Here is a 12,689-nt window from a genome sequence, read left to right as displayed (position 1 = left end):
CAATGGGAAACTTTGCCATATGGGAAAGGGTTACCATATTAAGTCTTCACAATTGTTGCCTGATTAACCTCAGGAATACATTGCCTCAATGTACATACTTCATACCTTATATACTAACTGACATATTACAAAAAGAACATGGAACAAAGGCAAGTAAGCAAATCCAGATATCATTGCTGATATTCTATTACATAATTAACTTCTAAGATTACCAGCTAAAATATCACTACAGAAGACAGATATACAAAGAGTTGCTAGCTGGTTACTTGTGTTTTTATATACCTTGGACATGCCACAATCTCAGTAGAAAACAATGAAAAGCTGCAGGTATGACCCACCCAAAATTGTTTAATTTTGGTCCATAACGATACCTATGTGAAGTGGCTATGATGAAAATCAAGTAAATGCTTGAATTGTTCCAGTACAATCAGTGAGATTTTAAAATTTGACTGGATCAAGTTCTTGCCTCTTGTAAAAATGTTTGTGCCAGATCGTCTTTTCTTTCAATAGTTCAATGATTCCTTGACCCTGTCTATCTTTATTTTAAAAACAAAAAACAGAAAGAGCTCGCTAGCACAGCAGCAATAGGAATTAAAAGGAAATCTATCCAGTGAAGACATGGCAAGTTAATTTGTGACATTAAATAACAACTGCTGCCTAAAAGACACACTGCTGCACATGACACCATGCAACTTCCTGAAATGTAGTTTGCTTTTGAGATGACCTAATAAGACTAAGTGCCCTGCAGCAAGAATAGCAATGGATGCTGAAAGGCCTCATCAGGGAGGCTGGACAGCAGAGAATTGCTGCAATCCATCTTTGTAATGAAAAACAAAATGCAGCACCCTTTCTTGACCAAGCTCTGTCTAGGAACTTGTGACAGACTGCAGTGGTGAAAAAGCAGAGCTAATACACGAAAGCTAGGGATGGAAGGGATGGAAGAAAGGCCTGCTGATTGAGGCAACATGTTTAATTCCTTGGAGAGTGACCGTTTTATTTATAGCTGAACTGAAAGATTAGTTCACATATATCAGTGGGATGTGAGTTCAACATGCAGTGACATGCAAAAGCTAGTCTCACCACATTCACAGATTTAGTGCTTCTAGAACATTGCACAAAATCTGTAAATTGCTTTTTTTTATTTTGTTTGCAAAAACAATTAATGTACTACTGACCAATGGTCTGATTTTGACAAGGCTGACATCCATTACAATAGATGGTTGCAAGGAACAATATATTTCTCGAAGCAACAGGTAATATAGCTTGAACATCAGGTACTATGTTAAACATATGTCAGTCTGACCATTTAAAGAATGCAAACTGCAGAGATCACATGATGTCCACACTGTTTGCCAATTGCTTGCCAGGCACAAATTAAGGTTTTGACATTGATCTCTAAAGTCCTAAATGCTTTGGCCCAGGCTGTCTCCTGATGAACCTGTCTGCCCATTATGACCTGCAAAAAGGCCCTTCTAAAGATGCCCACTGAAGCCTGTCTTTTGGTGCTTAGAAGACCTTCTTCTGTGATATTCCCTTAGAAGCAGCATTTCACTCCCATTCTCTCGGCATTTAGAAAATTTGTAGACATACTGCTTTCAGCAGGTTGTTAACTGCCTTTAGCATTCATTTTTTCCAGTTTTAATCTTATATATTGTATTTTAAAATGGTGTTTATCATCTTGAATGTTCACTTTAGCAGAAAGGTGGGAAATCAATCAATCAATCAATCAAACATACAGATAAATTATGTAGGTCAAATGTGGCAGTGCGCTACACTAATTTGTTGATTTCCTTTCCTCCAAAGGGATACATTAAAACTAGAGAGGAGTTTGAATCTGGCTATACAGCAGGAGACAAATATGTTTTATGGCAGTTTTCCTATTTTTCTTATAATAATATTACAGTTTTCTATGTGGGGAATTGGTCTGCAAAAGATGGCTTAAGCTAGAGCTACCATATCTACCTGCAAAAACTCAGATGTCCATTAGATACCAGCAAATGGGTTATTTTCTGCCATCTAGTGGCCATCTGAATTTCTGCAACCCAGATATGGTGGCCCTAGTTAAGAGCTTCCTCCTCCATTCTATGGTTCCCAAGAAATTCAGGTCCCATGCATTAATGAGTAGTAGATATCCAGCCATCTCCCCCATTATGTCAGATTTGGACCATGACTAGACAGAAGATGGTAAAGGGGTAAAATGTTTTGAAGGGCTGAAATGTTCGTTTTTTATCCTGCACTTTCCTACACTGCGGCATGAAGAATTTGCTTAAGGAGATCTTGCAGTCATGTATTACCTGTTACTTTATTCCAGACTTTCCCAACAGGAAGGCCTTTGGATATCTCAGTATTACAACTTGCAGAATTTGCAGCCAGCATAACCAATAGCTAGATGGGGAATGCTGATTTAGTTTTGTGCCATATTCCAGTATTTCTTATTTTTTTCAAATCAGTCACCCAAGCTGAAAATACATTGGCTATGTATTTGGTTACATTTTTTAAAAAAAAGAACTGTTCAGTGATAAGTTCATTTCAGAGGCTAACTGAAATATTTTCTCAGTAATAAGTATTTGAAGTACATTTTCTACAATACATCTCCATGATAGAAAGCATTTGAAGACACATGTTGAAACTAAACTATGTGAATATGGAACACCAGCTGGAAATCACATACGAATTGCTTTAAGCATTTTGGAAGAAAGTAAGGAAAGTCTCCTTCGAGCTGTGCTTGACTGCTAGTGATTTTAGGGATACATCCATGTAGTTTTCTTGGTAACAGTATCAAAGATATTTACTATTACTCTCTTCCAATATGGGGTTTCCATCTCTGAAGGTTTTTAAGAGAAGGCTGGACAGCCACCTCTCATGAATGTTTAAATGGCTTTCCTGCACAATATGGAGGGTTAGACTAAATGATCCCTGTGGTTCCTTCAATTTTATGATTCTATAAAATCTGGGAGGAGAGTTAACAAGCATACTGTAGATATGACCCCTTCCATCTTCCTTGTGTTGACTGAACATGCATTTGAAGCCTTAAAAAGATGGCTAAAGAGTAGAACATAATGAATAATCTAGCTGCTGGAACAGTTTTATTTATCACCATCCATGCTCCTCTCCATTCCTTTTGCTTCAGTGCATTTCAACCAAAAATAAGAGATTCATATTTATAAACTAAGAAGGAATTTTCTGTTTTGTTTTGCTTGACAATAGGCACTTACACGCTATTCTCTAATTAATTCAGAGTAAGAAAAAATTTCATCCCTCCATGAATATCTGTTTGAAGCAGAGCATTAGAAACTTATCCTGAGATTTATTCTTTCCTGCCCTTCTTATTTCTGGAAAGCCAAAACATTGTAATATAATCTTGCTTAACATTTCAGTATGTGGAATGAAATCCACTTCCAGCATCACTGAACCAGCATGTTATTCTGTTAATAGTCAGTTATAATTCTTTGAAAAATTAAAGTATCAGCACTATATTTCTTTCCTTAAGAAAGCTTTCCATGTTGAGCTCGTTTATAAAAGGTGCGGCTGCAGACACAATACTGGCTGTAACTTATATTTGTATCTTGCCATTTCAAGAAGCTCAAAATAGCATTTTTTTTTTAATCCGCACTCAATCGTTACCGATTCTGCGGCGACTGCCTGGACAAGTCCCTGCAGTTTTCAAGGCAAGGTGTTTCGGAAGTGGTTTGCCATGGCCTCCTTCCTAGAGCAGAGCCCAGCTGGTGAGCGCAGGAGGCAGGGTTTCCGTTGCTTCGCGCCTTTTTCGGGCAAGCGCAGCTTCTGCGTTATCGGCAACTGCTCCTGTCCCCTTTGCAAGGCGCCGCCAGCATTTTTCCTCCCACTGGGGTGAGAGTACCCATTTATCTACTCACATAAGTTTTCAAGCTGCTGGGTTGGCAGGAGCTGGGGAGGAAGCAGGAGCTCGCTCTGCTGCGTGGAGCTGGGCTCGAACTGCTGAAGTGTCGACCATTTCTGGCCGGCAACTTTCAGCATCATTAAGCCGCTGCGCCACCACGTCCTTAGCATATATGAGAATTAATTAGTATGATTAATTAATAGGATTAATTCCTTTTTATTAGGTTGAGCTAATAAAAAGGTTGGGCTGGGAAAGATGGAAGAATTCTCCCAGCGAGAGGTGTCTGAGCTCAGGTCACCCAGGCCAATTCATAGCTCTTCTGACTGCATTTCATTGATCTGTATTACACAGAACAAATACTGGGAGAGCAGAAAATGTACACTATAGCTATTTCCTTACATTTTAAGTTTTCAAAAAGTTGTTAAAGTACAAATAAGGAAACTTCAGCACCTTCATATCCAGCCCAATGAGGCCAAGAGGTATAGAAAACTTCATTCGTTAGGGTCAATATTCTGACAATAGAGGCAGAGATCAGATAGTGGCTTGGCCATGGAAGAAGTAACTCAAGCTATTTCCTCACAATTGATTTATAATACTATCCACCCTTCTTTGTGTCAGCAGAAAACAATGCTCTCATAAAATCAGCTGTCTGCATCATCAGTTCTTATCCTGTCTCTGGTGCATCTGCTGTGACTCCCTTCCAAACTCTTATTGTCCAAATTTGCAGGTACACCAGTTATGATAACATGCTATTTTTTTCTCCTCTAACTTTGCTGCTGCCCACTTTCAACATGCTGACAGAGAGAGAAAAAACATACATCAACTAGGCACAGCAGCATGGATGGGATCAGCCTGACAGCACCGCATAATTCTACAATTTCAAGACACACTGCAGACCCCTTGAAGATGGTTTGTCTGTCCTCCCTTCATCTGGGCATCTTGCAAGTTAAAATAATGTTAACTGAAGAAGCATATAACAAATTGGCTGCCAATCAAAAATGTCGGTCTATATTTTTTTAATTAACTGAGCACTATTAAATTTGAATTCAAACAAGTAACACAGACACTGTTCTAATGCAGACAGAAACAAATGAAGTACCAAGGTAAAAATAACCAAAAAGACAAGGAAGACGAATTCCAGCAATGACTGCCACTAGCTAGGTCCTATAGAACTGAATCACTGAAACTGAGCAACCACATCTGGTTGTCTCTTACTTCACCAAAGGAAATAGTTGATATTGACAAATATAGCAAAATTGGCAAATAAACAAGAAAGCAGAAACCAAGATCACCTTTTTTTCCCCACAGAAGACTATAATGCAGAAAAGCAGGAATGCTATATGTGATGAGGCTGCTCTCTACCATAGTGTCTGGCCAGCTCACTTATGAATGCATCTATCCAAACAAAACAGTTTGTCCTCATTTTACTACACAGGAGCTGATAGTAGGGAGCAAGTTTAGATTCTCATAGGAAAGTTGTCATAGGAAAAGGTAGAGATGCAGGTAGGCTGGTATCAGTATCAGATGCTACACTGGCATTACCTGTGGAGTCAAATAGCATCGAGGAGGACTCTGGGAAGACAACTGGAAAGAACACTGGAAATGGAGATGATGGCTGGCAGTTAAAATGGACTTTGACAGCAACTGGCTATCGAAGTTGGACTGTTAGTTTTCATAAAACCCAGTAAGGGTAGGTAAACCTGAGTTGGATTAGCTTGTGGACAAATGCCAAAAAGATTACCAAAAAGAATTATTTGGGAACTACTCAAAAAAGCACGAAGAGGAGACCCTGTGGGACTTTTCTACTCAACACAGAAAACTTGTGGTGAAGCTGAAGACGGAAAATAAGATCAAAGACACATCTGCTGCCAGTCTGATGGATGGAAAAATGCTTGCTAGAATAACTTCAGGACCTTTCTTAATTCTAGATAGAACTAGTTCCAGTATTTAGCAACACAGAGAAAGTTGCATATGTGCTCGGTACATGAATATACTAAGTTTATATTATTCTGTAACTTTCTAAGTAATGCTACTTTAAAATGGCTTTGAGCTAGATGTTAAAAGTCCAGAGGGAAAAATGTTTGATACTTTTGCAACAGGCTGTGGCAGGCTATCACTCAGGACAAGTATCTGACCACAACAGTTAGTGAGACTTGCAGTTAGAAAAGTGAGTGCTTGACCATTTTGATAAAGCTTGGCTGAAATTGCTTCTTACTGTCTTTTAAATGATTTTAAAAAAAAAAAAAAGAGCAGGGAGAGAGATTGGAAAATTGTGCCTCTTTCAATCAGATCTCTGAAACCCATATACTTCTGTCACATAGCATCTAACCAGATACCTTTTGGGAGTTATACAAATGCAAAGTTATCCAAACCACTGTTCTTTACTGAATAAAATAGTGAATTCTGCTCACTTGTATTTGTTTGGAAGCCTGGAGTGACAGAGATTTCAAAAATGGTGGGGGTTGGGAGGTTACTGGTATAATGGGAACTCAGGAAACAAAGAGGAAAGGGCAAGAGAAATAGCTGTAATGGAGGCTGGACAGCAACCAAAGGAAAGGAAACATGCTGGCACCTCCCAATACACATCTGGTCATATGGATAACAGGGTACCCTACCTTGCCGCCAAGATAGGGTGTGGCAAAGCATTATATATGTATGTATATACACATCTTGAAGCTGTTCTGAGATAGTACCAGGACAAGGGAAGAAAAACTATATTTATTTCAGTACATGAAATAAGAATAAGAATGCTAAAATTATGAGCTGGGGATGTGTCAGGCCCAGCCCAAGAACGATGAAACACTCCAGTCGAGTCCCTTTATTTGCTTACACCTTATAGACAGAATCTTGCCAAAGTAAATCTTTACTACAGCAACTAGTGGATATACCCTGGGAGATTCTAGGGAGTGGCAACCCTGAATCTTTTACTCTTCTCACGCTACCCCTGCGGACTGTGTTGTCTTTTGCCTCCTTTCCCCTGCTGCAATGCACCACCTCTTTCCTGACAACCTTGATCTCCCACATCACTCTCCTCCTTGTAGATACATTCCATCACAGGATGTGACCAAGGAAGAAAGTTGATTTTGGCCAGGTATTTATACCACTGCTATAAACTGCAAAGGGAGGCAGGAACTAGGCTTATATCTTTTCTCCCATCTCATTTCAGAGAGCTTAATAGTCAAAGTTTAAAGTGAGGCTGGGAGATTGTGGAAGGAAAGCCTGAGCTCTTCCTTCCCTTTTTTTCCTCCCCTGGGACTTTAAGGCAGCCTGAAGAGCATGGCACAACACCTGGTTTCAAATTATAAAAGGAAAATACGGAGAGCACAGAGTATTGGTGTGTATGTGGAGGAACCTTTGTGTTGTGTAGGGGGAACAGAAAGGAAGAATTTGTAGTTGAGGGAGCAGAGCAGCCATCAGCTCAACTGGCAACTGATGGTAAAGGAGGAGTAGGCTTGGACTTCAACCAACCAATAACAGACAAGCTGAAAGGAGAAGTGGAGCCCAGCAGCTTCACCACTCCAGCAGCAATGCTGAGAAGCTACAGCCAGCCAGCAGCTGGTAAAGCATCTTTCTTTTCTCACCCAGCAGACTGAGAAACTGCCAAGCCAATGCAGAACAGCAGCTGACAGCAATAAAAACCAATTAGAAGGTGGCTAAAGACTTAGGTGTAAGCTCAAGCAACAAAGAAGAATAGACTGTTTAGGGATAAGAAATACACACAGGTGTAGACATAGATGTTAGTATAGATATAGTATAAGATAGCATAGGCTTAGTAAGAAGTTGTAAGGTAGGAAATAAGTTTGTTTGTTTTTTTAAATAAAACACAGGGAAAATAAAAACAGCCTGTTGCTGGTCCATACCATTTCCCTGAAGAACCTCACAGAGATGAAGATTTATGTGTGTATGCATGCATTTATATGGCTGCCCAACTCAAACTATGTGATTCTGGGTACAAAAGATAGAAAAACTGTAAATTACACAAAATAACACATTAAAACATACTAATAAAATGGAGAAGAGGTAATTTTAACGGTTAGAACTATGGTTCTGACTTAGAACCATGGAATCTTCATTCAGGCTGATCAAGGTCTCCCAGGACTATCTACCATAGGAATTAGAACCCCCTGGATTTGGGGAGCCTAGGAAGAATCTTTCCCAAGGGCTGTTGCAATCACTTTTAAAACTGAAAGCCTATTGTATTAGGCCTGTAGCACTTGGGAAGTTTGATTAAATCTCTTCCCTGCAACAAAGGCATTTTACTAATGACAGGCACATCTGGCTCCTCTTCTTTGCATCCTGTTTCCAATTCCCCTTCTGTGTTTATTTTGTTCAGGCTAGAGAAGACCTCAGGAGATACTTTGTTTAAAAATAGGAAGCTGTCATTAGCCCAATATTGTCAATACTCTAGTATTGCACATTGCATTAAACCAGTTGTTTGGCTGGGTTTACCCATCCCATTAAGCCAAACCAAACATATCATGTGTAACTCAACCACTGACTGGCATAAGTTTCAGATTGTTTTTGTTCCATCTTGATCTATCAGAGATTTATCAATGATTTATTGACATCTGCCACTGAAATTTCTTTCCCAGTTTTATTTTTGAGCCATGTTCTGTACTATGTGTATATATATACACACAAACACTTATACAAACACACAAATCAAAGATTTAAATGACATTTATTCTTTGTTTGAAACATTAGGAATTGTAGTAATCCACCACATACATCAGCCTGTTGTTGAAACATCAGAGCAGTTTCTTAATTAGACAAGCCAGTTTTATAACAAGCATCTATAATTCCATAAGTTAACAAGAAACCAAATCCTTGATTTTATATTTAGTATACAATGCAAAAACAGAACCATTTATGCAGTGCAAAAATGTTAAAGCTTTTGGAATAAAGGCAGGCAGGAAGGCATATCCATGTATCAGTCTTCCCAACTATGTCTTTCAGACAAGCTGGACTGGTCACTTCCCAGAATGAACTGGTTGGGGGAGGTAACTTCATGCAAAGGGTATCATGTGTCCCTAGTAGCCTTTCTGCAATCCCTAGAAAGCAAAATGGAAGTCTTAACTTTGCAGCCTTACAGTAGTCGTTAACCTAGTAACTTTAATGTATTCATTTCATCCCTTAAATTTTGTTATTAAGGGGGCATTAAGGGACAATTAAGTCATTAAGGGCAGTAGGCGCAAAAGTTTAAGGCACCCATTTTGCTCATCGTTTCCCATACAAAACCAACCCAAAAAAGCCAAACATTTTGACCCTGTCTGCTCTGGTGGTATGAGTGACGTAATCTGCAACTTTGGAGTCCATTTGAAAAAAAATGACAAAAAGCAAACATACAAACAAAAAATCCCTTATATCCTTGGACTACCAAGGGAGACAGTAAACATCATCTCAACCTCCAGTTTTGGACATTTGGCCAATATAAGATATCAAAATTTCATTTAAACAGCTGTAGATATTTTTCAAAAATATTCTTTTTTATTTAGTTGCTAAGCCATTAGTCTTTAATCATGACAGTTACTTTTCTTGCCCCATAATTTGGAAGAAACTGATTTCAACCATCAATATCCAACTCACAAAACAGGAGAGAGGTTCCCTATGTTACTATTAGCTGCACATAAGTATATTTACCATTGGCGATGCCTGAATGATCATCTTTTGTCTTCTTAAGCTGAGACATGAAGAGACATTTTACTCATACAAGGAACTTCCAATAACCATACTTCTCCATTTCATCTTTGCCTAACTGGTAATCAACAACTATTATTACCAGTTACAAACAAAACTGTTAAAGTTTGAAATTAAATTAAATATCCTGGCTAGGAAACAAGTGTTTTGGTTTGGATGAAAAAAAAAAAAGTTTAATTAGGGGGTTGTGGTTTAATCATGTCTGGAATAGACAAACACAATCATATTTCTGTTTAGTAAGCCAATATGTTATCAACTGTAGCATCTTGTCTCAGAAGTCTCTTTGAACTAGAAGAGACAGAACTGTGCATCACTTAACAAAGACATTTTGTAACACTATCTACAGTATAAATACAATTTTATCAGAATCAACTTTGAGGGTAGCACATACATTTAGTTTTTACTGCATACCATAAGTTGACATTGCCTAGAATAAAATAAAAAGAGGCACCAAATTGAGCTATTCTATTTTAAAGGGGTACAGTTTTAAGAAGTTGCCTATTCTTTCTATGAAGCCAGCAATCCATAACACTAGCAGAGAAAGGAACACATTAGGGTTACTTCACTGGTAGATAAAAGGTGATAAAACACAAACCAAAATTCAGAGGTACCACTCTGTATGATCTGCAACAGCACCGCAAAGGTTTCTGATGGCCAGTAGTCTTACAATAGCAAGCAAAAAAACCCAAAAAACAAAACCCCAACAACCCTCTCCACCATAGCTTATCTTGTACAAACTGCTCATCACTCATCTTCATCATTTGTCATCTGCAAAATATGAACATGAACTGGACTCTGAACACAACTTTATATACTTCTGTTGAGCAGTTTTAGAATTCTGTGTTAAGATTTTTTTCCTAACTATAACAATCCAGTATAACTTTGTAATTATATATTCAGGATGACCCAGTACATTCTCATATATTTGCTCTGCCCTATAAACTGCCAGTTTGTGTTAGTTTTATTCTCCACTATTTTGCATTTGGCACCTAACCTGTATACTTCAAAATGCTAAGTAACAAAATAAACTGAAACTGGTCCACTCATATAAGCAGGTCAATAGATTAAATTATTTTACCCTTGAAAATCAAATTTTACCAGAAAGCATAGGGAGCCATTGACATTGGTAAGCTAATGCATGTGAAATATTGTTTTTATGCCTGCTTTCTTCCTTATTCATGAAAGCTAGAGCCTTGATATGTACATCATCCACAGATATTGATGTCTGCACAACTGTTTGGATTGTAAATTTGACAACTTTGCTCATAGTCATTGTGCAATAGTATCTTCATGTGTATATTGGCCTGCAGACTTGAGGAAAAAAAAGCTCTCATGAATTTTCATCAGCTACACTTTTTTTCTCCTTCAATGTATCTAGTCAAGCACAAAGAAGAAAACTGCAAGGCAATTTGGGTTATTGGGTTATCAACCTAAGATTAATAACAGACATTTCAATATAGTTGCTATACTGTTGTCGACAAGAGGTAGTTTGAAAGAAGGCACTTCATAAATAAGCCAACCATAAGCTGGGTATTTTTTTTCCATTAACATTAGGTAAGTGTATTAAGACATTAATAGGAGTAAAATCTCATTTCCTGGGAGAAGACATCGAAATCCATTGAAATTCTTATTCCATCAACTTGGATAAAAATACAAAAGTTTTAAAAATTACAGTGCTTCGTAATAGATATATGAGGCATTTATCTGATTGCAAGGTGAATTTTACCAAAAACACGGACTTTACACTTCCCAGAAATATTGAAAGCAGCAATTCCAATTGTAACTGCTTAAAATTATGCTACAAAGTGTTAAATTTCAATCAATTAAAGAGATATTGCTGTATCACATTTCCATTTATAGCTTACAAAAGATTTTTTAACACAGATTTTTAATGTTGATCTCATACTTTCTGCAATGAAAGAAAATCAATTTCTAGACACAAGAAAGTTGAATGTACTATTAATATTAGTAGGAAACAAAAAAGAAAATCCCCAGTATCATAATTTACTATCAAACTAAGGTTTGACTTGGCTCAAAGGAGTAAAGAATTGACTATGTACAATGGAAACCTCAGCTGGCCTGAACGTGAAAGTTGTCAAATTGTGTCAGTTCAAAAGAATGGGTCCCAATTGCTGCCCAGCCATTCTCTGGACTCTTTGTGGTGACGTTTTCCCAGAGAGGATAGCCATTCAACATGCCAGAGGCACTGGATCCCTGTCAAAAAGAAGAGAAGAGTACAAACTTATATTGAGTTACAGCAGTCAATGTTGTTTTCGGTATAATGATGAAGCACATTATAAGGCAGAAAATAAATCTACTCTGGAGAATATTTTGGTTTCCCACAAAGCAAATGCTAGCAAAGCTTGCATTTTAAGGGAGATCTGCAGTGCAAGATCTCCACTGAAAACAAATTTACAAAATAGTTGCCAGATGAAACAAGAAACCAAATCATGGCCACATTCCATAACCAAAGGTCACCCCTCTCGCTGACCTTTATTTGCACCATGCATATTTATCCACAATCCGGATACTCTGCAGAGATATGGACTTTAACTCCCAGAATTCCCCAGCCAGCCTGACCCTTTGAGACTTCTGGAAATTAAAACATGCACAACTTGGGGGGAGGGGGCAGGCAGTTAGGGAAAAGCTGGTGTATCTTGCTATTTCAGATGTATTTCCACAAGGATTAATTCCTGTCATTTCAATGTCACAGGAACAAATTTTCTGCAAGCTAAACTAAGTGGAGGAAATCCACATGGTTTTTTCCTCTATTCACCTCATTCAGAGGAACAAATCAGAATATATCCCCACCCCCCAAAAAGCAACCTCATGTTGCACAGTCCAGATTTTAGAAGTGGTATGAAAATTTATATCTACACTGCATCCCAAGAAATGTATTATTATAAATCCAAATCTGAACTCAGGAAGTGCAATTCTCAGAAAATATGTGGATAGGCAGATTTTAATCTGCCAGGATATTCTTGTACTAATCTCTAAGAGGCTATTCTTGAACAAAGGAACCTCTCAGCATGATACTACTGAATTGCAGCTTGTTAGGTAGTTGAATTTTAATACCTGTGGCTTAATGAGATAGCAGGTCTTTATCCCTCTATAGGAGTTAATCAGCTTACCA

General features: G+C 38.1%; 1 protein-coding gene across 3 annotated transcripts in view; it reads right to left on the bottom strand.

Moving 5' to 3' along the window:
• Positions 1-8,523: 8,523 nt before the first annotated feature.
• Positions 8,524-12,689, bottom strand: part of GALC (galactosylceramidase) — a 47,784-nt gene continuing 43,618 nt past the window's right edge. For all 3 annotated transcript variants that reach the window (XM_015888872.3, XM_007432895.4, XM_088145258.1), the window contains exon 17: positions 8,524-11,770. In XM_015888872.3, coding sequence (XP_015744358.1) covers positions 11,627-11,770 — 144 coding nt within the window. In that variant the 3' untranslated portion in view covers positions 8,524-11,626. The remainder of the gene's footprint in view (positions 11,771-12,689) is intronic.

The sequence above is a fragment of the Python bivittatus genome, unplaced genomic scaffold (genome assembly GCF_059951505.1).
Source record: "Python bivittatus isolate LINGU-HERP-01145 unplaced genomic scaffold, Pbiv_v1 ctg000480_np1212, whole genome shotgun sequence".
NCBI lineage: Eukaryota > Metazoa > Chordata > Lepidosauria > Squamata > Pythonidae > Python > Python bivittatus.
This window is presented reverse-complemented; position numbering and strand designations above follow the sequence as displayed.